The 26,960-nt window shown below is 41.7% G+C and overlaps 1 protein-coding gene across 4 annotated transcripts in view; it reads right to left on the reverse strand.

Moving 5' to 3' along the window:
• Positions 1-26,960, reverse strand: part of DNAJC6 (DnaJ heat shock protein family (Hsp40) member C6) — a 194,229-nt gene that overhangs the window by 50,399 nt on the left and 116,870 nt on the right. For all 4 annotated transcript variants that reach the window (XM_044002152.1, XM_044002153.1, XM_044002154.1 and 1 more), the window contains 3 exons: positions 13,800-13,950; positions 11,519-11,568; positions 11,266-11,414 (listed from right to left, as the gene is read on the reverse strand). In XM_044002152.1, coding sequence (XP_043858087.1) covers positions 11,266-11,414; positions 11,519-11,568; positions 13,800-13,950 — 350 coding nt within the window. The remainder of the gene's footprint in view (positions 1-11,265; positions 11,415-11,518; positions 11,569-13,799; positions 13,951-26,960) is intronic.

Here is a 26,960-nt window from a genome sequence, read left to right on the forward strand (position 1 = left end):
TCAATCAAAGCAAGCTATTTTGGTTCTCCAGGGTTTTCAATTCCACACAATAAATAAAACCATTAAACATAAGACTTCATAGTGCCTTCTCCAAGGTCCTTACCAAGATCTGATAAGGATCTGATGAACAAGATTTAAAGGGAAATACCACAAAAGTAGAAGGCTAAGAAGTGAATTCCCTAATTGATTAGTAGTCAGTGGATACAAACAGTTCTGAAGAATTACAAACCATTAACAAGCATGTGAAAGAATGTTCCAAATCACTAATGACAAGAGAAATACATTTTTAAATGGCTGTCACCTCGTGCCCAGCAAATTGTCAAAGATTTATTTAAAAAAAAAGAGAGGAATAGTTGATGTTGAAGGCGCTGTACAAGAAAAATAAAAGGACACTGATCCATTGTTGGTGGATCTGCATATTGGTCTGACCATACTGGAAAGCAATTTAGAATTAAGATAAGAAAGTGATAAATATGACTGGACAGAAGAAGAATTCAGAATCCTGCCTAATGATATCCACCAAGCTCAGCCCTAAAGAGGAGATGAGAAAACACACCTGCCTCTTTATTTTGCAGAAGTGCGGGCTACAGGTGTGGAAAATTGTATAAACCATTACACTCAGTTGATGTGTTAATTATTTTTCTCAAATTCTCCACCACCCATATCTTTTTTTTTTCATTTTGAATTGTAAGTGATGGCTTATTGGGTTAAGGAGGGAGAAGATACATTTGGAAATAAAGATTGTATAAAAACCAAAAAAACAATAAAAATGAAAATAAAATCAATTAAAACAAGCCATTTTTATAACTCTTTGGAGTTCTCAATCCCAAAGAATAAACAGATTCATTAAGTCAAAGATTGCACAGTACCTTCCCCATGCCCATGAGTACCCAAACCCTGTAACTCCAGGTCACAGAACACGGTGCTGATGGCAGCAGGGTCAATACTATCATACCAGAGCAAGAGGACAGAAAGTTACCTGGTCTGGCTCCAATTCCATCCTCACCTCTCTTTCCTCCTAAGAACAAAGTGTCCTAGATGGGGTGCAGAATTCCATTTGCTGAGGGAAGTAGCAGAAGCTGCTATAGTCAGAAGAAAACTGAGATACTATTCACTGATTTCCTAAAGCTCTCAAAGCCTCTAGAGGGGAAGGGCTTGGCTGCACAGTTGTGCTTTTTCAGTCATTTTGTTCTTGTCTGAACCTCCGTAACCCCATTCGGGCTCCAGAAATACTGAAGTGATTAGCCATTTCTTTCTCCAGCTCATTTTACAGATGAGGAAACTGAGGCAAACAGGCTGAAGTGACTTGCCTAGGGTCACACAGCTAATAAGTCTCCAAGACTGGATTCAAAGTCAGTGTTTCTGACTCCAGGCTTGGAGCTCTATGCACTGTGATGCTGTGGTGCCATATAACTGCCTAACTAACCAGTGAAAACTGGGCATCTTTTCTGCTAGAAAACTACAGTATACTGTACTTCAGTCGATTAAACTAACAGTAATAATTACAATAGCCACAAAACAATGCCATTACTAAAAGAGAGAACGTCTGGCAGAGTGGATAGAGGGCCAGCCTGGATGTCATAATGATCTGCGTTTAATCCCTGCCTCTGACAGGTATGTGACCTTGGGTAAGTCACATAACTTCTCAGTGGCCCAGGTAACTCTCTAAGATTATAAATGGCAGAGAAAATGCTGAACTGCATTGGGAGAGGGAATTCCCTATGCCCATGAAATCACAGGTCTGGAAAATAACCATACCACTAAAAGCCAATGACATTAATGTGAAATTGTACAGATTTCAAAGCCCTTTCTACACATTGTCTGATTTAATCCTCACAACAACCCAGAGAGGAAGTTAATAGAGGCATTATTATAAAAGGGGGAAACTGAGTCCCAGAGAACCCCAGTTCAAAGACCCTATGCTATGCAAAGCCCTGTGCTCAGAGCTGGGAATACAATGAAAGATACAAGGTAGACTCTGATCTCAAGAGTCAGAGCACAGCCTACCTTGGCTGGAATACAAGTAAATACCCTCTGGCTCTGTAATCTCATCACTATGAGGAATCCTGAAGAGGAGATGACAATGCATCTCCCCTTAGACTGTGAGCTCCTGGGGGGCAGGGACTGTGTTTTGCCTCTTTTTGTATTCCCAGCACTCAGCACGGTGCCTTGCACATAGTAGACACTTGATAACTGTTGGGGGAGGGGCGCATTGGTACATGGTAGGCACTTGATAAATGTTATTTTTAATTGTTTGTGTCTTAGAATGTAAATGCTAAGGAATTGCCTGATACACAAGAAGACCCTGAGAGTGCCTTGGGTCCCTAGGCATTATGGGCAGAATTTGAATCTAGGTCCTCCGAACTGCAAGACCAATACTATGTCCACTATACTCCACTACTGCTCATAGGCAGAAATACAGAAAATAAAAAAATGAAGAGTAAAAGGTATGGCAGGATCCACACCAGGAAGGGCTTTGAATGTCAAAGCAGGAGCTCACATTTGAGTGGGATGCCAGTCGGGAGCCCCTTGAAGCTCTCAGCAGAGGGACTGGATTGACTGCATTAGAGAGATTATGGGAGCTGCAGTGTAGAAGATAGATCACAGAGGGTATAGATGAGGCCCAAAGCCCACATTCCACTGGAGCAGACCAAGTGAGAAGAGATGATGGCTTGAATACCAGCTCTTGCAGAAGACAGGGGTGGACAGACACCAGGTACATGGCCAAGGTAGAAAAGTCAGCACTCCTTCACTGCGCAGATGTTGAGGTCATGAACTTGGGCAGCCAGGAGGAGGCTGGGGCCCTTAATACAGAGAAGATTTGGAGAAAAAGATTGAGTTCTGTGTTGTAAACTCTTTCCCTTAATATTTGATGACAAAGGGGCAGCTAGGTGGTGAAGTGGATAAAGCACCAGCCCTGGACTCAGGAGGACCTGAGTTCAAATCCGACCTCAGACACTTGACACTTACTAGCTGTGTGACCCTGGGCAAGTCACTTAACCCCAATTGCCCTGAACACACACACACACACACACACACACACACACACACACACACACACACACACACACGCGCGCGCGCGCGCGCGCGCGATTTAGAAAGTTCTCTGGGATGATATCCTGGAGTTTGCCAAAGCATTTTGATTGCTGAAGTAACCATCCATTTGGCTCCAAAGGCATTCTTCAGGCAGGAGAGCAAAGAAGGGGAGGTGAGGACCAACAAGAATCCTTTTCTACATTCCTAATGTGCTGGCTTTCCCTTTCTGTAGCATGGAGGCTGTGTCAAAGCATTACAGAATGCCAGACCTGGACTCAAGGGGGTCCAAACTCTTCTGCATTTTGTACAGGAGGAAAATGAGACCCAGAGAAGGGAAGCTTGTCAAGATCACACTAGGTCACAGAATCAGGACTTGAATCCAGGCCATCATACTCCAAATCCACAAAATGCAACCGAGACACCATAACTGAGGATTAAAGAAATGCCACACTGGCTCCAACTCGTGATCTGCCACCTAGTGTTCACCTTCTGACAGAGACACCAAAGGGTGATTTATAGAATGCTAGGTGTCCTCTGGGCAGCTAGATGGTTCAATGGATAGCACACTGGACCTAAAGTTAGGACATGAGTTCAAATCTGGCCTCACACTTACTAACTGTGTGACTCTGGGCAAGTCACCTAACCTCTATTTACCTTAATCCACTGGAGAAAGAAATGGCTCTCCAGTATCAATGCAAGAAAGCCCCATGGACAGTATGGTCCACAGGTTCATGAAGAATTGAACGCAAGTGAACAACAAAAACAAGGTTTCCACTGTGACATGAATCTCCATAAGTAAGAGGGGGCTGCAGCACTTCTAAGCTTAAGCTTCTAAGCTTTCTCTTAACAAAAGACAACATTATTACCTCTGTCAGTCTGAGACATCAAAGATCCAGGAGGAGAATAAGCTTGTACATGGCAGGGAGCCTGGGTCAGGACGTCTGATCTTCTCAGTTTTTGAAGCTCATGAAGAAGCTGAGGACTAGAGAGAGGGCCAATGATTTGCCCAAGGTCACTCAGCTAGCCGTGAGCAAAACTGGGGCCTGAGCCTCCACACTACCTCTAAATCCAGAGTCCTTTCCATCACCACTGACAACAGCCAAAGGACAGGAAGGAGTTCCCATACCTAATTATCATCATCACCTTAAATTCTGCAAAGCACTTTACCGGCAATCTCATCTGATACTAACAACTCTGTCAAGTGAATGTCATCACCATCACCATTTAACAGATAAGAAAACTGAGGCTGGACAAGGTGCCGTGATCTGCCCAGAGTAACCTAACAAGTGAGTGTCTGAGACAAGATTGGAACACAGGTCTCTGTGATTCCAGGTTCAACACTGTCTCTACTGAGCCACTGCCCTAGAGAAAGTCTCAGAATTATGGAACATTAGTGTTGGAAGGGATCACCATCAGCCACTAAGCCAAGAGTTCTGAACCTTTGGCAGCCTTGGGAAACCTATGAGCCCTTTCTCAGAGTATTGGTTTTGTTTTTAATGCACAATTGAAGGAAATAGTTGCACTTCAGGCAGAGGTTAGCAAAAATAAAGATGTATAATTGTTCACCTTTCCAAGTTCACAGATCCACCCCACCCCCCCTAAGCCAACAATGGCCAGCTGACCCCAGGTTAAAGACCCAACACTAATGCAAACTCCTTATCTCTATTTCAAAGATGAGAAAATGGAGGCTCACAGAGAAAGGTATTTGAGAGTAAAAAGCCAATCACGCAGGGCCATAACTACAGATTTTCGCACCTGGGCAAGTGCTACAAAGCAGGTTCTCTATTGATTTGAGATTGACAGAAGCAACAGAGACCCCAAGCCATGTGCACAAGGTCACTGCTGGGGAAACCTCTGCATGGAAAAGGAGGGGAGAGAGAGGTAGGGGAAAAGCTCACCCCAGCCACCATCTGGTGGCTTCCTATTTTAACTAATCTTGCTAATGAGGTGCTAAGCTCTGTGGTTTCTACACTGCAGAAGGAAGGAATGTGTTATCTGTCCTCTAAGTCGGTTCTCTTCCCAAGTCAAGGACCTGGGGCAAGATGGATGACTCTGTCCTCAATGGAAAATCCCCATGGTTTTCTCCTTCCCAACTCTAACCCCTATGGCGTTTAGGACCCCCACAATGATGTGGGATGTTAGGTAGAAAAATGCCATGGAACTTTCTCTATACTATGGCCAGGGCTGGGCTTAGAAATGGGGATCTTAATGCCAAGTTTCACACCCCTACTATGGGTATGATAGCTGAACGCTGTGTGTGTGTGTGTGTGTGTGTGTGTGTGTGTGTGTGTGTGTATGAGAGAGAGAGAAGAGGAGAGGAAAGGGAAAGAAAAGGGGGAGGAGGGGTGTAGGTGGGGAAAGAGAAGATCCAGGAGAGTTATTATATCATAAGATCATAGCTCTAGAGCTAAATGAATCTTTATTTTTGTGGGGCAATGAGGGTTAAGTGACTTGCCCAGGGTCACATGGCTTGGCTAAATTAATCTTAGAGGCCTTCTAGTCAAACCTCTTCATTTTACAAAAGAAGAAACTGAGGCACAGAAATATTCTTGCCGTGTCCCCCAGGTAGTAAATGGTGGAGCTGAAATTAGAACTTAAGTCATAGACCTGAAGATGGAAGGGGCCTCACAGGCCACTCAGCCCAACCCTCTCCTTTTTCTGATGAGAACACCGAGGGTCAGAGGGGGGACTGACTTGTCCAAGGTCACACAGACAACGACGGGCAAGGATGCTCTGAAAACTCAATCCCTTTGCTCCAATCCCTGGTCCTCCCCAGCACAGCTGCTTGGCTCAGCCCCTGTCACAGCAGCTGCCAAGGGCCTGGGCATTAACTTGTTCCCAAATACTCTGCTACATCATTATTTTGTGTAGCCTCTGCCAGGCCATGTGGCCTCTTAGCATAATTAAATACTAATGAAGTCACCCATTAAAAACAGGCAGCAGGGAAAACTCTTCAGGGAAGCCATTGCTAAGCTGAATATGACACAGCCCCGAGTCCAGAGTGTGCACTGTCTCCCTGGCTTTCCCTAATGGCGAATCTCACCACAGATGCCCCACTTCAGCTAACTCTGCAAGTCTGCCCCTCTGTGCTTGTGCTCCTGCTCTTTTCCAGGCCAGCAGGGCCCTCTCGCAATGCAGAATGCTGACCCATCTGTAAAAGCCCAGCTCAAATGCTATCTCCTCCACCAGGAGAGATTCGGTGGTCCCCTCCAGACAACAATGTTTTTCCCCTGCCAGGAGAGCTGGAAATGAGACATTCCACAGATTCTGCAGAAGACAACTCCAGGCAATCAGGTGTTTCTGATGACATTTTATGCAAACGTTGTGTGGAATGCTACAATACCTCTTACTTTCTCTGTCACTTGTGCCTTGGACCCATATTGGACATCCAAGCCAGGGCTGGCCACTGGGGATGAAAGCTGAGCCTCTTTCCCTCCAGTAGCTTAAATTTAGAATGGGGAAGAAGGTAAACATACATCAAGCAAAAAGAGAAATGTACTAAGTCAATCAAGGAGGTGGTGGGATAATGTGAAAAATACCATTTGGGTATCAATGTACCAGCATTTATTAAGCACCTAATACATTCCAGACACTGTGCTAGACACTGGAAATACAAATATCAAAGTGACACTCTCTTCCCTCAGGAAACTTATATTTTATATGGAGAAACAACATGTTCACAGAGAAGCAAACAGAAGATATCTACAAAATATATCAAAATAAAAACAAAGTATTTGGTGGAGATGCTACAACCACATAGCTTTTTATCCAGAGACCCTAGTAAGGGTGCTTTGCATACAACAAGTGCTTAATACATGTTCATTAAATGATTTTTAAAATTGACTGCTGTCTCTACCATGAATTTGAAGAACACTGAGAGTGACAGTACAGTGTAGTGGGTAGACCAGGGCACTGAAGTTGAAGTCAGGAAGACCTTGATTCAAATCTCACCTAAGATTCTTGTGACCCTTGGCAAGTCACTTAACCTGTAAAAAAATGATTGTTAGACTCAACCATCTCTAAAGTCCCTTTCAGCTCTAAATCTGTGATCCCCTGATACTATACTATGATATCTGCAGAAGGAACATTGTAGTAATAAGAAGGAAAGAACCCTGGGCTTGGAATCCAAAGACCTGGGTTACAAATCTTGGCTCTGTGATGCTGGGACAGTCATTTCACCTGTCCTCTGTAAAATGAGGATACCAATGCTCACATAATTTGCTCAGTAGGTTTGTTGTGAGGTCAACGGAAAACATGTCCACAAAGCACTTTGTAATAGGTGAGCGCTAGACCATCATCAGCCATTGTTATTGTTAACAAAAGGAGCAAGACAGCAGGGTGTAAACGTGTGTGTGTGTGTGTGTGTGTGTGTGTGTGTGTGTGTGTTTCAACATCCAAAAGGTGGGAGGAGGGAAGCAAAGACTTTTTGGAGGAAGCAAAGTGAGTAAAACCCTCAAGTGGCTAATGGGCTGAGGGGATAAAGCATTATGCTTAGAATAAAACTGGGTGATACCTGATTAAGCAATCCTGCTCATTTGGGGCCATCTGCTACAACATATTAGGGGGTGGCATTAAAGGAGCAGGACAGCTGCCAGCAGAAGCTAAGAAAGAGATCAGACTGTCCACCTCTGAGTTAGTCAAGAGGACATGAATGCTCATGCCAACAAAGAAGCCGGCCCATTTGTAATGGCGGTGGACATGACTCAAGCCAAGGACAAGCCACTTCTCTTGCTCTCCTCTCCTCCTCTCCAAATCCCACACAGCCAACAAGACTCAGCTCACCTCCTCTATGAAAGCATCCCTAGCTATTCCAGCCCACACTGCCCTCTACTGTCTCTGAAACCACATAACATTTATAATAAGTGAATCCCCAACCACTTAGCATTTACTGGGGGCTCCTTTGTCTGCTCTAGATTATTTTGGTTATTTTCAGTTCAGTTCAATACTATCATCCTAACTAATTTTTCTTGGTACCCTAACTAATATTAAGGAAAGCAAAAAGATTTGGAAAGTGTCCTAATATCAACTTCAATTGCTAGGGTCTTCTCCTCCCCCTGGCTCTCTAGTACCTTACACTATTGTTTTGTCGTCCAATCATTTTTCAGTCATGTCCTACACTTTGTGACCCCATTTTGACTTTTCTTGGCAAAGATACTGGAGTGGTTTACCATCTCTTTCTCTAGCTCACTTTATAGCTGAGGAAACTGAGGCAAATAGGTGAAGTGACTTGCCCAGGGTCACACAGCTAGTAAATGTCTGAGGCCATATTTGAACTCAGGAAGAGGTGGTGTCTTCTTAACTCCTGGTTCAGCACTCTACCCACTGTGCAGCCCAAAGGCCCTTACATTAACTACAATGTATTTATTTGTACTTGTTCTCCATGTGTATTTAAACAGATACTTGTTTCTCTTGACAGAATATAAACTCTGTGGGTGTAGGCATTGTTTCATTCTTTACTTTCGTATTCCTACAGCCAAAGTAGGAGCTTAATCAGTGCATATGCATTGAAATCCCTGCACAATATTCCTGATGCCCAAGGCTCACCACCCCAAGAAACTTTAGTACATCTAGCTTTAGGACAAAGACTAAAACGTGGTCAAGAAGGAAGAATCTGGCTGATCTATCCGACTGCTTCCAAGTACACAACAAACTCTTGGAATAGGCATCACCTCATTGATCAACAGCAAAGCCCAACAATAGGACATTTGGTTTATTAAACAAAACCAGAAAGTCATTTACCTCCAGATAGTGCTGATAAAACAGCTATAATCCAAAAGCATTTCTCATAAAAGATCTCATTTGATCCTCACAATTCCTTAAGGTAGGATCTATTTTTATCTTTCCTTTGCAGATGAAGAAACTGAGGCACACGGTGGGGGGGGTAGGTATGTGACTTACTCAGAGTCACACAGCTACTAAGTGCCTGAGTCAGAATTTGAACCCATGTCTTTCTGACTCCAAGTCAGGTTCTCTATCCACTACACAAAATGCCTAGTAATTAAGAAGTCCCTGCCTCCGACGATCTTACGTTCAGGGAAGGCAGGTTTTGCAACATGTAAAACATATAAACAAATCCAAAACACATACAAAGAAAATACAAAGGAATTTAAGGAGGGAAGAGAGGGAACAAAAGCACCTGGGAGCAGGAGGGGTAAAGGGGAGGGGATTGGGAAACTCCTGTGGGGCATAGCATAGCCTGAACTTAGCCTTACAGAAGCTGTTTTCAGCTTTTGTAGCCTCAGGAGCCCGTTGCGCTCTTAGAAATGACTGAGGACTCTCCAAAGAGCTCTGATTTATGTGGTTTATCCCGATCTATATTTATGAAACATCTTAGTATTACCATAACAATGCCCACTAACCTGGAACTTCACATACAGCAAATTAGAAGTGGAGGTGAGTTCCTGAACTTTTCCATGTGTTCTTGATGTTGTTGGCACTCTGCTGGAGCCCACTGTACCCTTCTCACAATGAGGGGTGGGTTGCATTCAGGTTTTTTATTTCATAATTGGAGGAAATGCTAACTTTCAGTTAGAGGTCAGTGAAAAGAAAGACATATTTTTTTTTTCCATCCAAGGTCATGGGTCCCCTGAAATCTGTCCATGATCACAGTTTAAGAACCTAAGTCTTAAAAATTGTTGATCTCCAACAAAAGACTAGGCAGGATGGCTTATAGAGAAAGTACCAAACGTGAAAGGGCAGTTCAAAAGGTTGATTTACACCAAGGGTTCTTAACCTGAGGTCTGGGAACTTATCTTGAGAAATATATTTCAGTATCATTGCTCTCCTTTGTAATCCTACATATTTAATTCTAAGCATTCTGAGAAGGGGTCTATAGACTTCCTCAGGATTCCAATCCGTGACACAAAAATGGTTCACAACTCTTGGTTGACACCACAGTTGTTATTTTTTTTTTAATTAAAAAAGCATCACCTGGCTCATTATCAGTGTGGTGTTATTCTCATGCTTTAGATCTAGTAATAGATGTATCAGAACAGTCAGAGAAGATATTTTACCAGATAAGTTGTTCTAATGATTGCATTTTTTAAAATGTCATTAAAAAAGATTTTAAAAAAGACTTTGGAAAGTGCTATGTATTCCTTGTTTCTGGAGAATCCAAATGTTACTATAAAGAAACAGAGAGGGGATGATTTCATTGTTTCCTGCATATTTTCACGAGCCCAAAGATCATCAACATGATAAATAGCATTTATATAGCATTTTAAGGTTTACAAAGTATTTACAAATATCTTTTTACCCTCACAACAAGCCTGGGGTGTAGGTGCTAATATTATCTTCATTTTATAGATATGGAAACTCAGGCTGGAGGAAGTTTAAACCACTATTATATATCTGAGCCCACATTTAAACAGCACGGTGGACAGAGCACTGGGCCCGGAGGCAGAAAGAGCTGAGTTCAAGTCTTGCTCCAGAAACTTTACTAAGCTATGTTACCCTAAGCAAGTCACTTAACCTCTTCCTCAGCTTCCTCTTCCTCAGCTTCCTCTTCCTAATAATAACCCCTACTTCTAGGGTTGTTGTGGGGATAAAATGAGATTAAATGTGTAAGGACTTAAGACAGTACTTGGCACATAGGCAATTAATAAATATTTATTTCCTTCCTTCCAAATAGAATAAGTCTATTCCCTCTTCCATGGAATAACTCTCCAAATACCTGATGGCAGTTATCAGGATCCCCCCACCCCCACCCCAGTCACTTCTTTACCTCCATTTCTTTGTTTGGAAAATGAGGGGAGGGAACCAGCTGGTTTGCCTTTCTTTGTCACCCCAGTGCTTGGTGAATATGAAATACATGATAAATGCTTTTTGACTTGACTTGACTGAATGAATTTTCAAGACCCTTCTTGTTCTAAATCTTGCAGCTCCAATAGAAGCTGACTGGCCTCTTTGGGACAAGAATCTCTGTCATGGCCTTCATTAACACTAACCCACTGAGCGAACCAACCACAGAATATTTTTCACCCTAAATTAAAAGGTGTGAATATCAACCCAATCATGTTGACAGATGATTCCTTCCTGCATATATTTTCACCCAAGGAATTTTTTAGGATCTCTGCCAAACATGTAATAAAGGCCAAATAATATAAATCCCCTAAAATTGGGCATTTTTAATCTCTTCTGCACCAAAAGGAAAAGGCATTTTCAAGCAAACTCTTAGAAAGAGCCCCTGAGCTGGATCCCAGTTGTGACCCCAGATCAAGGACCACTCACCCTGTTATGAAACTTGGCACTGCGATAGGATTTGGGTGATAGATTGAATACTGTATAATGATCAGGATGCCTGGAATCCAAAAAGGTTCGGACATCTTCTATCTGATTCCTGAATCCTAATTCAACTCCTTCTGCAGGAAAGGACATCACTAAGAAGAGGAAAAAAAAGAATTCTGATAAACAAGACTGTCCGTCATGATCCACATTAGGTCAAAATGTGTCCTTGCAGTCATAACTAAAATGAGCAACTTACCAATGATTCTAGAGGTAATGTAGGAAATGTCTAATTCTCCTTTAGTATAACTAAAGACAAGAAAATAGAAGATATTCATTAATAAACTGGCTCAAAATGCATTAAAATAATTTACTTAGCTTCTGTCTTCAAACTATGTGTCTGTCTTCATCCCCCACCCCAACAAAAGAGTATTAAAAATAATCCCAAGAGACCCAATATACTTCCTTTCATCATACAGATGAATTTTGACCACCTTGACACATTTACTGTGCCAAAGGAATCATGCTTCTGCTGTCAACATCACTTCACTGAACAATCCTTTTTAGTTAAATGTCCCATCTACAATGTCCCAAAGCTACCTCCTCATTCCCCCTTTAGGTGTCACTCCAACATCATATGACATCCCAGAAGTGTTGCACAATCATCAGTAGCAATGTTCTGGCCTCACAATCTGGACTGAAATAACTCAAGATGGTGAGCCCAAAGACATGGTAGACTTTGAATGGAAAGGTACATTAGTACCTAATGGCAAGTACAGTCAACTGCAGGCATGTCAAAACAGCTGTATCTCCTTCCCTACTGCCTTCAGCTCTCCCCACTCACATCCTTCCATATTACCTAACATGGATGTATGTCACTATATAGAGGCAATTAGCTATATAGATTTCCGTCCCTTGCATTAAGGGGTGTTTATTTCCATTTCTATCTCCCCAATGAAGCTTAAAGCATTTTTTAGATGGGGAAGGACCATGTCTTCAATTTCCTGTAAAGCTACACAAATCAGTCCATCAATCAACCAGCTGTGTATAACCTTCTCTGAGATCCAATTTCCTCATCTAGAAAATGAAGAGGTTATAAGATTCAATGGCCTTTAAAGTCCCCTTCCATCCTGACACATTGTAAGGACAGGGAATGTGATTTCATTTGACAGAGGAAACCACCAGGTGAGGAAATATCTTCTTCCAATCCAGGTCGTCAACTTCTCTGTAACTTATCATCTTAGAGAGTTTTTACTAAGTGTTTTTTAAGCACTGACTTGTGTACAAGGCATTGGCCTAAGCCCTGGAAATATAAGGAAAAAGCCAAAACAGTCCTTTCCCTCAAGGAATTTACATTCTGGTGACAGAAACACCATGTTTGTAACTAATGATGTACAAGATACATAGAGTAGAGAAGGTAACCTTACAAGTACCAACATGTAAGCAGCAAGTATGAGTCTGAGATCACAATGGCCTGGTCCCAAATCTACTTCATCCTTACTATTGAGGTCTCCAGCTCTCTGACATGGTCCGTGGTCTCTTACCTAGCTTTTCCTAGATAAAGATAAACATTACCTTGTTTAAGTCACTCTGACAATGCCTCTCTTCCATTTTGTTGGGGAACTTCTACTCCTGCATACTGCCTACTTAGCAAGAATGTTCTCCATACTTCAGTCTTCCACTTCTATGCTCTTCCTCACCAACATACTGACCGTGATCATGCTTATGTGTCTTTTTTTCTTTCTTTTCTCCCCAATACCTTGCCATGTCTCCATCTCTGCCTCCTCCTAATGAGACCCACATTCCAAACTGCCTAGTAAGCCGCAGTTTCACCATCCCCTCAGGTGCAGCATCAAAAGAAACTTCAAATGGGGACCATGAAGTTTCTCTTCCAAGTATGTGATTTTAGGATCTTTTACAACCACCTCATTGACCACAAAGCTCATCAGATATTCCTCTATACAATCCTGGTAACACTCTTTTTGTCATTGAGTAGTTTCAGTTATGTCCCCATTTGGGGTTTGCTTGGCAAAGATGCAGGAGTGGTTTGCTCCATCCTTCTCCAACCCATGTTACAGATGATTAAACTGAAGCAAACAGGATTCAATTATTTGCCATGGGTCAAACAGTTACTAAGTGTCTGAGACTGTATTTGAACTCAGGTCTTCCTGACTCCAGGCCTGGTGCTCGATATTCACTGGAATAGATTCTAATGCGATAAGAAAACTCCCTATGCCAATGTGGAACAACAATGATTTTGGAGAGCTGATGGCGACCTGAGAGTTTCAACACTGTCCAGGGTCCTAAAGCGATAGAACTTGCAGCCAGTCCTCCTGAGTCTCACATTGGATTGCTAGTCATTCTGTCTTTTCAGATCTTGACCTCTCTCAGCAGGGAAGGTCCTTGGCCAATGATCCCATGTAATCATACCATAAACACAGCTGTCTTTGAGCAAAACAAATGGTGGGAGGATTTGTTTTGGTTACTTGCCTCACTACAGAGAAAGGTTTGTTTAAATAAAGAGAGAAAAAGTATCCTACCTGGCGACCGACTGCATGACTTTAGAAGAAGTGTCTTTAATGGTGTCTTTGAGGTTGTCCTTTAGGTTACTAAAGAGCCTCCCTGCTCCTCCTTTTACCATGTCAAGCAGACCTCCACCATAGTTGGATTCCATGTCTGGAGATGAGGCACCTGGCAAAGGAAAAACAGGACAGGAAATCAAATTGAGATCAAACCAAGACGAAACTGAGTTACAGTGAAAGCCAGACATCCAGATTGTGATTTATCCTTCTTTGCTCTAAAAATAACAAATTAGTCAATTCTAGTTAACTCTATAGGAAGCATACCTAAAGATAGTTCCTGCACTTGGAGGATATCGTAGCCTACTGCTGCACTAAGAGTCTCTATCAAGTGCCAAACCATAGGCCCTTTTGGTACAAGTTGAAGAAGACATTCCTCCTGCCAGAAGCCTCCAATGGGTCTAAAAAGGGACAAAAGTAGTCAGCCCAGGGGAAAGCACAAGGGACAGTATTGCTCTATCATTGATCCTACCAACCTGCTTACTTCCTTACCCTGGTAGTAATGACAGAAACACCTCTTCCCTGAATAGCAACCCCTGCCACCCACAGTCAGCTTTCAATCAGTCCTAGCAAGAACAAGAACAAAATCCCCTACTCACATCAGGCCTTCAACTTTTTTCACCTAGTTACTCTATGCTAGGACTTCTCTGATTTTTCCACCATCCCCCAGAAAGTTCCCTGTTGAAAAAACACTATCCTGCAAGATCCCATCAGGCCCAGTACTCTGCTGCATCATCAGCCTCTGTCCCTCTGATTGGGTAGCGGGGCCATGAATCCCCAAAACTCTGTCTAAGGAAGGAGGTCGACTCTGACATCTTCCCATTTCTTACCTGGCTATGCTACACTGGGATTTCTCCACCACATTCCAGCTTTCAGCCTTTGGTATATTGTCTTCGCCAGTTAGATTGTTTTTGAAGGCAGGGATTGCCTTTCTTTTTTTCTACTTATATCCCCAACACTAAGCACAGTGCCTGGCACATAGTAATGGATTAATAAATGTTTATTGACTGACAGACTGACAGCTACCCAACAATCCCCACTTACCCCATCTCATTTAATGGTCTCTTCCATTGTTATCACAGAAAGAAGCACTCATAAATCATGTCCACAGATTCTAGCCACAATCAGACTCAATAGTTAGTCAAGCCCAGGTTCAGAGAGTCTCCCTCCCTTCATGGCTCTGATTAAAATATCATAAAACCAGTGTGATAAAGTGATAGATGATATAAATAGATTTGGCCTGATAGAGTGGAGAAAATGACTCTGAGGTTTGTTCTCATGTGACATGATGTATTGTTATAATTGTGTAAAAGAATATCCCCAAGTTGGAAGGCAAATTTTGTCATCATCTTTAATATGGTGATTACTGAATCTGGGCTGGGAGTGGGGAGAAGGCAGGAAGAGGAATTTTGTACTTACTTACTTTCATCAAAAGTTATATTTCCAATTGGGACTTCCCTCCCCCCATAACATTGTTCTGAGAGCTGACACCAGATTGATGATCTAGGGTGCTCTTCTCTATTACATTCTGGAATAGAATTTTAAGGCACAGAACTATTAAAAGACATAAATATCTTCTGGTGATCTATAAATCAGAATGCTTGCATCCCTCAAGCTGAACTTGGTCCATTAAAGCTCTATAGCCCTGCTGGATCTGAAATGGCTGTCAGAGCCCATTTGTTATCTTGATACAGTCAAATTATAGAAAATGGATTAGGACACAAAGGTCAATAGGAATGTTATTATATTTTGGACTAATGATTTTTTTTGGGGGGGGGAGGCAAGGCAATGAGAGTTAAGTGACTTGTCCAGGGTCACACAGCTACTAAGTGTCAAGTGTCTGAGGCTGGATTTGAACTCAGGTCCTCCTTAATCCGGGGCCAGTGCTTTATCCACTGAGCCACCTAGCTGTCCCGGCTAATGATTTTTTAAAGTGGATATGGATACTGTTCCAGATCAGATGCACGAAAGGAAGACAAAAGGCTTGAAATGTATATTTCCAGGCCCAATCTGGCTATGGAAATAGATGCAGAAATTTCAAGTTATATCAAAGAAAAGACAAAAAAATTCTACTATCAGAGATCAATATCCAGTCTTCTTGGGGAAAGCTATGTCTAGACTGTAGAGGCCATACTTTCATGTAAATAAATTCACTTCCTACATGCTTTGAAAAAGTTAAATCTCGACTTGGTGATGCTCCTGAGAATGGGGAATGATCAATATGCTTACTAGATACACCGGCTTTCCTAGTGTGTGTTTGAATTAATATAGGGAGAGAAATGTGTTTGAAGGACTTGAATAAGTAGTTTTGAAAAGAAGAAATGCAACCCATCAAAAACCATATGAAAGATGTAAATGTAGAAAGAACAAGTTTTCGCAATATATTGGATATGTCAGTTAAGTGTAAATGGGAAGGAGAAGAGATTGGAGATTATGAATCTGAGTGAGCAAGAGGATGAAGGTACCCTGGACAACAATAGGAAATCTGGGAAGAGGAAAGTATGATAGAAAGGTGAGTTTTGTTTTCACTATTTTTATTTTGAGATGCCTACAGGGCAACCATTTTGAGCAGTATAAAAGGAAGCTAGTGATGCAGGTCTGGAGTTCATGAAAAAAGTTAGGGTTGGACATATAGAAATGGGAATCATGTGCATAGAGATGATTATTGAATCCTTGGGAACTGATGAAATCACCAAGAAAAAGGAAACAGAAAAGGAGACAGGCCAGGAAAGAACCATGAGGAACACCCACCACTAGTGGGCATAACCTGAAGGACCAGCAAACAAGAATCAGAAGGAGCATCCCAACTGGGCTCAAAAGAACCAGGGGAGAGTAATATCCTAAAAACCTAGAAAAGAAAGAGAATCCAGAAGAAGATGATAATCATCAGTGTCAAAGGCTGCAAGGAGGTCAAGAGGATGAGGATTGGGAAAATGGCATTAGATTGACAATGAAGACATGACTGTTGACTTTGGAGAGGAAGTTTCACTTGAATAATGAGGACAGAAGTCAAATTGCAGAGGGATTAGAAGCAAGTAAGAGATGGAGAAGTGAAGGTACCAATTGTAGATAGTTTTGCCAAGGACTTTAGCTAAGAAGAGGAAAAGAATCAGGGTGCAGCTAACAGGGACAATCAGAAGAAGCAAAGGTTTTTAAAGTATGGGGGAGAAAAGGAAGCTAAGTAAGCAGCCAGGAAGAAGCCTATAGATAGGGAGACATTGAAAAATAGAGAGAGTAGGGATAATGACAACAATCTTTTGGCATGCATAGAATGGAATGGGACCAAAGATACATGTATAGAGGTTTACTGTGGCAAGGAGAAGGACCACTTCTTCATCAGAGATCCAAGTGAAGGTCAGGATGGAGGGCAAAGATGGCTGCATGACATGAGAGAAAGGTGGGGGGTAAAGAGGAGAGTTTTAGGCAAATGGCCTCCTTTTTTGGTGAAGGATGAAACAAGGCTCTCAGCTGAGAGGACAAAAGAAAGTGAGGCAGTGCTGGGAAAGCATGAGAAGGGGAAAATGATTGGACTAACAATAATGGTGAGTTGAATATTATATCAATTAGAGAAGTGTAAAAATGATTACCTTACTATAGTGAAGGCCCACATTATGCAACATAAGTTTTTAGTGGACCCAATTGATGCAATTTTATTATTTTTTCCAAACCATGGAGGTCTTACTATTAACCAATCAACTAGAAAGCATGCTTTGGGTCCCCTTCTTAGAAGAAGCAGCAGCAACCCCTTAAGGCCAACTCTACTAAGGTATGGGGAAGGTGGAAGGGAGGGAGGGATAAGGGAGACACAACCCTATTGGCTCTTCAAGAACTGCATTTGAAAACAATGTGCCATTGAAGGACCTCGCTCACCTGATATTCTCTCTGGTCCAGCTTCAACCTTTGCCTGGCCCCGCTGCCAAAGTCACCTATACCTACTCTACAATGAGCACGTTTACTTTGTGATTGGTTCCCTTCGATCCCTACACTAACCCAAACTCTCCATTTACTAAATCTGTACTCTTTCCATTGGTCAGTCCAGTTGTTATTAATCAACTCACTTCCCACTTGTCAGCTAAGGAACCCTAAAACATCAAGGCAAAGTCATGGTTGATTTGGAAAAAAAAAAAACAGCCTGCATTCAGGCTGTATATTTAGTGACTAAAAGTATAAGCCTGAGTTCCCAAAATTAGAGATGATTTTATCTGTACTTTGATAGAGATGTTGATTTCCATGCCTGGAATACTCTCCTTTCCTCACCTCCACCTCCAGGTTTCCTTCAATACTCAGCTCACATCCCACATTCTTTCCCAGTACTTAGTTATTTACAAATTAGCTGTCTCTTTAACTAGATTTTAAGTTTCCCTGAGTTCTACCTTTGCTATTCGTTGGATACACCTCCAATGCTTAGTACCAAACACTTAAAAATGCTTGGAGAAGACCTGGGTTCAAATCCAATCTTTTACACACCTGTGACCTCAGACAAGTCACTTAACCTACTTGGGACTCAATTCCCTCATTTGAAAAATGAGAATGCTTAAATAGATGGTGTCTGAGGTCTCTTTTCAATTCTAAATCTATGGCTTATGACCTACTGTATACGTGTAAATACAAAATAGCCTTTGCTTGAAGGCATCCATTGAAGGGGAACTCACAATTTAGGGAGGCTGGTTATTCCATTTTGGGACAGCTCTTATTGTTAAAAAGCTTTTCCTTAAATCAAGCCTCAATTGACCTCTCACAGAACTTCCACTTATTGCTTCTGGGGATAAGAAATGTTCTTCTAACCTGTTTTCTAAACAATAGCTCTTCAAATTCTCAAAGACATCAAGATGCCCCACCTTGTCTTCTTTATCTTCAATAGATTCTCACCTGTCAAGAACTCAAGGCCCTTCATAATCCTGGTTTCCCTCCTCCAGATGTTCTCCAGGTTCTCTCTGACCTTCCTGAAGTGTGGTATGCATCAGAGGATAGTAACATTCTCCATAGAAGCAAACTAAGCAAAGAGGTGTTCAATATTCCACTTCTCCTTGATTCACCATTCACTAACCTCTGGGCTCCATTGCTCCTTACTTCATATGACATGTGGCCACACAATAATTTTCCATCATGTTCCACAGAAAGTAATTAAGCATTGCCCACAAGACCTCTGAAAGGATCTTAAGCCTTTTTTCCCATTTAACAGCTAGAGGAGAGCCAAGAGCTTTCCAGGAACACTGTTCAATACCTAAGTGTACTTAAGGGACCCATGACATGGTTTTGTGACAATACCAAATGAGACTCAGCTGTGATGTAATTACCTAGGAGGATAGAGCATGTGAAATACCTGGAAGAGATGAGAGCAGGTGACTCTTTTTAAAGTGTGAGCAGAAGCCATACCTAAAATATCTGTTATCTCCAGGGAGTAGTTCTTCCCCCTCCTACTACGCTTTCAAAGAAAGAGAACCACAGGGCATCATATTGACTCATATACCACTTGTCACTGTGAGTTATATAGCTCCATAGGACTCAAGACAGGCCAGTTTGGGGGGTGATTAATGAACCAAATTTTAGCAAAACAAAAGAGCAGAGTCCATTAATATTCCCTACCACTCTTAGGCTAATTGCTCTTTTTCTTTTTAAAACCAGTTGGCTACAAGCCTTCTCTTCCTAGATTGTACTGAAGCTGATGTTGATAGGCCCAAGACCAGAATTTCCAATCAGTCCTACATGTTGTCCAAAGTCCTTTAATGCTTCTTTGGCATATTGTTGACTACGGAATAACAGATGTCATTAGGAAAACTAGCATTTCAGGGCAGAAGCCATAATCATGAAGGATTATGCAATGCCATCAATCTTTGCACTTCCCAATAATTAGAGAATTGACTCCTAACAACTTGTTATAATAATTTAGTTTGTTTTAAAATGGAATAATATGAAAAGTACTTTGTCAAGCTTCAAGTGCTTAAATAAATGGTAGTGGTTATTCTCGTTCTAGTCTATGGGAAATATAAAGGCTGCTACTATGTGGTTTTTTACTCTGCACCTTTAAGAAGTTTATTTTACATGAAAAATTTTAAGTCCAATCACAATTGCACTGAGCCCCCACTTAGGAATATTCCTAACCTTTAGGCAGAAGCTGGGTTCATTGTCTAAATTTACACTTATATCTGTCTCAAGTTAATCCCTGGCCACTTGTGTGACAGGCAAAATTCAGTCACGAAAAATGTAGGGTAAATGAAATCAGATTATAGTATATTGCTTGTGTAGAAAGAGGCACCAGCCAGGGACTTTAAGGAAAAAGCAAAACTTTTCCCAGGACTCTCATTCATATTGGTGCTCTTAGTTCATGTTCTAATGGGAGAGAACACATATGGAATGCTTTAAGTATAAGTCATATGGAGAGATCCCATGGCCCTTAGGGTATCACAGCACAGTAGATATTAGTGCTTTGTCATTTCCACTGATGACATTTTATCCATTTTTGATGTTGAACCACTGGCAGGGCCAAAGACTTTTGAGGTAAGAATTTCCTGTTTGGGTTCTTCAGTAACTATGTGTATAGCACATACAGAAGTAGCCCCCAAGCTGCATCTGCACAGGGGCTGCTTCCCAGAATGATGACTGAGGGCCCTGGGCTGGAAACATAGATGTTCCCAATGTTCTTGAGTTCAAGGTCCTGGGCTCTCTCTACTGAGGTCTGAGGGGACATGGTGGTCAAGGTGATAGTGGTGATTTGGCCTATCTGGCACATGTTGCCCACTGTCTCTCCCTCACAATATCTGGCTATTTCAGCCAAGTTGGTATATGTTCTTGGTAGATGGCAATTCATTAGCACTTGGTGTGGATGTCTGACCATTCTCCACAGATCATGACTATGAGGGCTTCGCTACAAGCAGGACTGACAAACTGGGGGGCTCTTGTGATTATCTCTCTGCTGGTAACAGCTGGTCAGCAGTTGTTGCTCTTGGTGACAAGGAAGGTGAGCCCTTTTTCCTCAGTGATGGCTATAGATGCTGGGCCAGAAACAAGACAAGTGTTTGGAGTGGGGTTGAGGTAAAGGAACTGCCCTTCAGAAGCCTCTTGGGTTCATGTTTCTGGGCCATCTCCATCAAGAAGGTGGTGGTGGTGGTGGTGGTTTGTCTAGCCTGATACATGCTACCTCCTGTCTCTCCCTCATGACACATTCACAATCAGTTCTGATTAAATTGATTCAGACAAGAAGCATTCTTACTCAACAAAGTAATTACTTTTTAGTGGATAAGATAATCAATGGAACTCTATCCTTTCAGACTCATATGGGAATAATATCCAGAAATAATGTGTAAAAAATATTGACTTTTGGATGTTAGCAGCAGGACAATGTGAGATGGGTATTTGAAGCAAGAGCTGCTCACATCAAATAAGGAATTTCTAATCTTACAGTGAAGCCAATGGAGGCCCACCATCATCAAAGTCATAACTAGCAAATTGTTTATTTTATGCCACTGTTCTAACCCATTGAGATCTTTCTGGATCCTAAATCTGCTATCCATCATGTAATCTAGCCCTTTGAGCTCCATATTAGTCAAATAGTGACTATGTACACTATCTCTTCCTGCATCCCAAATCAGGGGATCTTGGTTTTGGAAGGGTCCTTAGAGGCCACTTAGTCCAGCCCACACTCCCCAAGGAGGCTGTCTCCAGCACTCTGGACAACTGGTCATCTAGTCTCTACTTAAAAATCATGGGGTTGGGAGGAGGGAAAGGTGGACTGACTACTTTCCAAAGCAACTCATTCCACTTATGGAGAGGTGGGATTGTTAGATTTTACTTTTCCTGATGCAAATAAGAAATCTATCTCTTTGAACCTTCTCTCTGTCAAAAAATAAAATGAGGTTAGTCTGGCCTGACCTGTTCTTACTGTTTGAATTCAAGCAAACAAGAACCTATTATGTGCCAGACATTGATTCAGGCACTAGGGATACAAAGACAAAAACAAAAAGCTTAGCAGTTAAAGAGTTTATATTCTATTAAAGGAGAGATTGTTGCTGTTCGATTGTTTTTTTCAGTCACATCCGATTCTTTGTGACCCCATTGCAAAGATACTGGAGTGGTTTGCTGTTTCCTTCTCCAGTTCATTTTACATATGAGGAAACTGAGGCAAGCAGCTTTATGTGACTTGCCTAAAGTCACACAACTAGTAAGTGTCTGAGGCCAAACTTGATCTCAGGTCTTCCTAACTCTAGAACCAGTTTTCCATCCACTTCACCACACATGGACCGCATCAAGGGAGAGAGCAATCAATCATGAAGTATTTTATTAAGCACCTAATGATATGCCAGACCATCATGCTACTGAAAATACCAGCATCCTGTAGCACTAAGGATAGAAAGACAAAATGAAATGTAGTTTCTGCCTTCAAGGGGCTTACATTCTACTTCTTTCTTCTGTAGACTTTTCTAGAATTTTGCCAGGAATTAATAGCAAGTTCACAGGCCTGTAGTTGACAGACTTCACACCCTTTGGAAAGCAGAGATATTTGTCTTCCTTTAGTTCTATGGCAACTCTTCCCATCCTCCAGGTTCTTTCAAAGGGCATTAACAGTGGCTGAGCAATCACTTCAGCCAGTTCTTTTAGTATTCTTGGCTGTAGGTCTTTTGACTGATGGCTTAAACTTGGTAAGAACAACTAAGTGCTGGGTTACCAACTCCCTACTCATCTTGAGTTTCAACTCTATCAGACATTTTTTGTTCTGACCTTTCAAGCTAAGAGAGTATCTCTGCGGCAAAGAAAAAATAAACAGAATGAGAGCTTAGTCCTGCCTTCTTTCTGTCACCTGGTACTGGAACCACAACTACAATCCTCTTACCCTGGGGCTGTTATCATGCCCCACCCTGCCCCATTGTAACTAGAGTTGGAGGAATTCTCACCCCTCACTTTCTCTACCAGGCTCCACTCTCCCTGACCTTTAGCACTTCCAGAATGTCTCACCTAAGGCAATGCCATGTTTTTGTGTTCATTTTTTGCTTGTGCTTTTACCTTCTGTATGCACCTTTCACACATCTAGATGACTGATGAGTTCCATGTACTTACCTCAGTCTCTTTAGACAAAACTTTCCCTTTTCTTCCTTAGTGGAATTCTTTCTCTTTGCACTTTCAGAATTTCATTTTTAGGGGTTCCTTTCCTAGTCTGATTTTCCCTCTAAGAAAAGGCAGCATAGAGCACTGGGCTAGGCATCAGGAAGACTTGGGTTCAAATCCTGCCTCAGACATTTACTGGCCTGGGCAAGAAACTTAATCTCTGTATGACTCAGTTTCCTAATCTGTAAAATGAGGAGCTTAGACTCAGTCTCTCACTTCCTATCCAGATCTAAATTTATTAGCCTATGAATTATATAGGGTCCTACCTCTCTTTTTTCTGAGCCCTTTGAACTGTTGGCGCCCTTCCTCTCTTTGTATTTATTCTGCATATAATCATACGTGTATGTATTATTTCCTGTAGTAAAAAGGGAAGCTCCTTGAGAGAAGTGATTCTTTGCTTTGGCTTCCCCAGTGTCTGACACATAGTATTTGATAAATGTTTATCATTTGATTCTGACCTATACAGGGAGGCAGGAAGGAAGGGAGGGAGAGAGAGAAGAGGAAGAGGAAGGAAGGAGGAAGAGGAGGGAAGGAAGAAGAGGGGGAAAGGAAGGAGGGCTACTATCTCATTTGAATAAGCCCAAATAATAATTACTAGGTCAAGATAGGCAAATATTGTGTACTCTTTGAAGTGTAAAATTCTCATTGTTTCTCCACAGCTTTTAGAAACAAAATCTCCAGCCTTTTATCATTATTGCAAGTTGGTCTGATTTTAAAATGTGAACAGAATAGAGCTAAGGGAAGAGCCCTGGGGAAGTCCACTAGGGACTTACCTCCCAGTTATCTATTAATCACCACTCAGAGATCAACTAGTTCTGAGCCCCCATAACTATGCTGTCACAGTTCTGCTCACACTCCCTATCGTATTCCCAAAGAAAGAACAGGCTCTTTCAAATGCCTCCCTGGAATCCAGGTATACTATTTCTTAAGGCGTCACTTCCTCTATCAGAGTAACCCTCTCAAAAAAGGCAATGAGGTTAGTCTGGCAAGATTTGTGCTGAGAAAGGCCATGCTGACACATAGCAATTGCCACTCAATTCCAAAGGCTAAAAACCCACTGCTTGAATAATGTGTTATACAAGTTTGGCCCTGGAGCCAAACAGAGGAGACAGAGCCCCCCCCCACCCTTTTTCTGCTGTGGGGGCGGGGGGGGGGGGGGAACTGTGTGTGCCAGGGAATATCATTTACTGTCAGACACCACTGTGGAGTGATTGTGCTAGATGGCTTTTTCCCCCTTTCTTTTTTAAGCTTTGTAAGAAGGAAAGGCTCACTCAGCAGGAGAGGGGGAGGAATCTATCCAGAAATGGAGATAATGCTAAAATAAAAGTGATCAAACTAATGTTTACTAGAATTCTTTCAGGATTGTCATCCAGCTTACAAACCCACCATTGGAAGAATGACCCTCCTTTCCTTTTGGAAATCATGACAACATCTGTATTTTTAGTTCTTTTGATCCTCTCCTGCTCACCCAATTTCTGCAAAGGGCACAGTTGGTAATGCATCTTTCGAGTTCTTTCAGGGCCCTGGGATGTAGCTCATTAGGGGCTCTTGCCCTGAACTCACTGAGGGCAGCTAGATGTTCTCTTTTACTTATTCGTCATTTCTCATGGCTTTTCTTTTTTTATTTAATTTAATTTTTTGTTACAGAAGGCCACCATTTGACCAAGTTCTCTATATATTTGATGCATAAGACCTTTATCTGAAAAACTATAAATCCCACCCCCCATTTTCTGCTTTCCTTCTTATCTTGGCTACATTGATTTTATTTGCACAAAAACTTTTTTAATTTAATGTAATCAAAATTACCTATTCACATTTCACAAAGTTTTCTCTTGTTTATTCATAAATTCTTCTCCAGAGGCAGCTAGGTGTCTCAGTGGATAAAGCACCTGCCCTGGATTCAGGAGGACCTGAGTTCAAATCTGGACTCACTTGACAATTACTAGCTGTGTGACCCTGGGCAAGTCGCTTAACTCTCATTGCCCAAAAAACAATAAATTCTTCTCCTATTCATAAGTCTGATACATAACCTGACCCATGTTCTTCTAATTCTCTCTTTTTTTTAATGGTTCTACTTTTTATTCTCTGTGCTTGGATATACAAGGCATATTTAAAATAAGACTGTTTAACATACCGATTTACAAATAGCCAAGGATGATATTGTAGCACATTGTTTTTGTTGTACAGTTGTGTCTGAATCTTCATGACCCCATGTACCACAACATGTGAGAGAAATTATTATTTCCCTCATATTTTTTAAGTAATAAACATTTTTATTTTATAGTTTCAAGTTCGAATTTTTCTCCTTCCTTCCCTCCCTCCCTTCCCCCTACCCCCAGGCAGTGAGCAATCAGATATGGGTTATACATGGACGATTATGTAAAATGTGACCATATCAGTCATTTTGTAGAGTTCTTCTAATTTTCTTAAAATACCCCCCTTTATATCTAGATGGTGTACCCATTCTCACCTTATCTTGGTAAATGGTAAAAGATACTGGTCCATACCCAGTTTCTTTCAGACGGCTTTCCAGTTTTCCCAACATTTCTTTTACCAAATAGTGAATTCTTATCCCCAAAGTTTTAACCTTTGCATTAGTCAGACACAAGGTTTTCTGCAATTTCCGTGTGATCATCTCTCAACAGATATCTCCTGACTGAACATGATTTCTCTAGACACTCGCTGATCACTGTTCTAAGAATTCATATGATTTCAAAGTCTATTTTCTTCCCACTTTTGAACATTGGAGAAACGCTTGACTTGTTCCACTCTGGTGGTTGTCTTCCTGCTCACCACAACCTCTCAGATGATCCTGACAAAGCCTCAGCAATCACATCTGCCAGTTCAAACATGACTGAAAGTCATTGGAGCCAAGTGACTTGACTTCATCAAGGGGACCTAGGTCCTCCATTACAATCTCCTTACTTATCCCAGGAATCAACTCCTAAGAAGATTGGTTGAAGGAACTGGGGATATGCCCCCTGGAGAAAAGAAGACTGGGGTGGGGGGCAGGAAATGTTATCAGTCTTTAAATATTTGAAGGGCTGTCACAGGGAAGAGTGATTAGGCTTGTCTTGTTTGTCCCCAAGGGCAAAACCAGGAGAAATGGGGAGAAGTTACAATCAGTCAGTCAATAAGCCTTATTAAGCACCTAATGTGTGACGGGAACTGTGCCAAGTTCTGGGGAAGAAAAGAAGGGCAAGAGAAAGTCCCTGCTCTCAAAGAGCCCAGTATTAAATGGGAGAGACAACATACCAACAATTGCATGCCAACAACATGTAAAGGATAAATTGGAGAAAATCAACTCCAACTAGTAAAGAAGTAGCATTGAGGGGGATCAATTACAGGCCAGTCACTTTGGGATCAGTGTCAAAGCTTTGGAACAATGAAGGCTCTTCATCCATGGTATGGGCTGTCTCAGGAAGCTGCAAGTCCTCTCCAATAGAGTTCTTCAACCTAGGGCTGGAAGATCACGTGGTAGATGGATGGTAATAGGGATTCTCCATAAGGCATGGGATGGTGCCTAAGGTCCTTTTCAGGTCTGTGCTGACCATTCCATGAGAAAGAGTAGAATTTCACACAATTCAATAAGCAGATTTACTGAGTGGGAGAGAAGAGGATAATAAGAGCCCATTAAGAAAGTCTCATATTCAGACTGATAAAGATGAGCTACTAAAGTATCCGAAAGTAGCTTTAAAAAGATTAAAATTGCAGAAAGGAGTGAAATGAGGGCAAAATTGGAAATTGACTTCCAAGATTATGGAGGCTGGAGAGCATGATTCAATATTCAACAACCCTGGAACCTAGAACACTCCACCTGTAATTCAAGACCCTTCTCAAGGCTAAAAGGTCAGATACTACTTGAAATACAATGAGCCACTGTCAAAATCAATTCAACAAGCATTTATTAAGTATCCGGTATGGGCAAGCATATGTAGGTGCTATGGAATTGTGTTCAGTGCTAGAGACACCAAAATGACACAAATTGTACCCCTGCCTTCACAGAGTTTACAATCTAATAGC

Source organism: Dromiciops gliroides, chromosome 4 (assembly GCF_019393635.1).
Source record: "Dromiciops gliroides isolate mDroGli1 chromosome 4, mDroGli1.pri, whole genome shotgun sequence".
Lineage (NCBI taxonomy): Eukaryota > Metazoa > Chordata > Mammalia > Microbiotheria > Microbiotheriidae > Dromiciops > Dromiciops gliroides.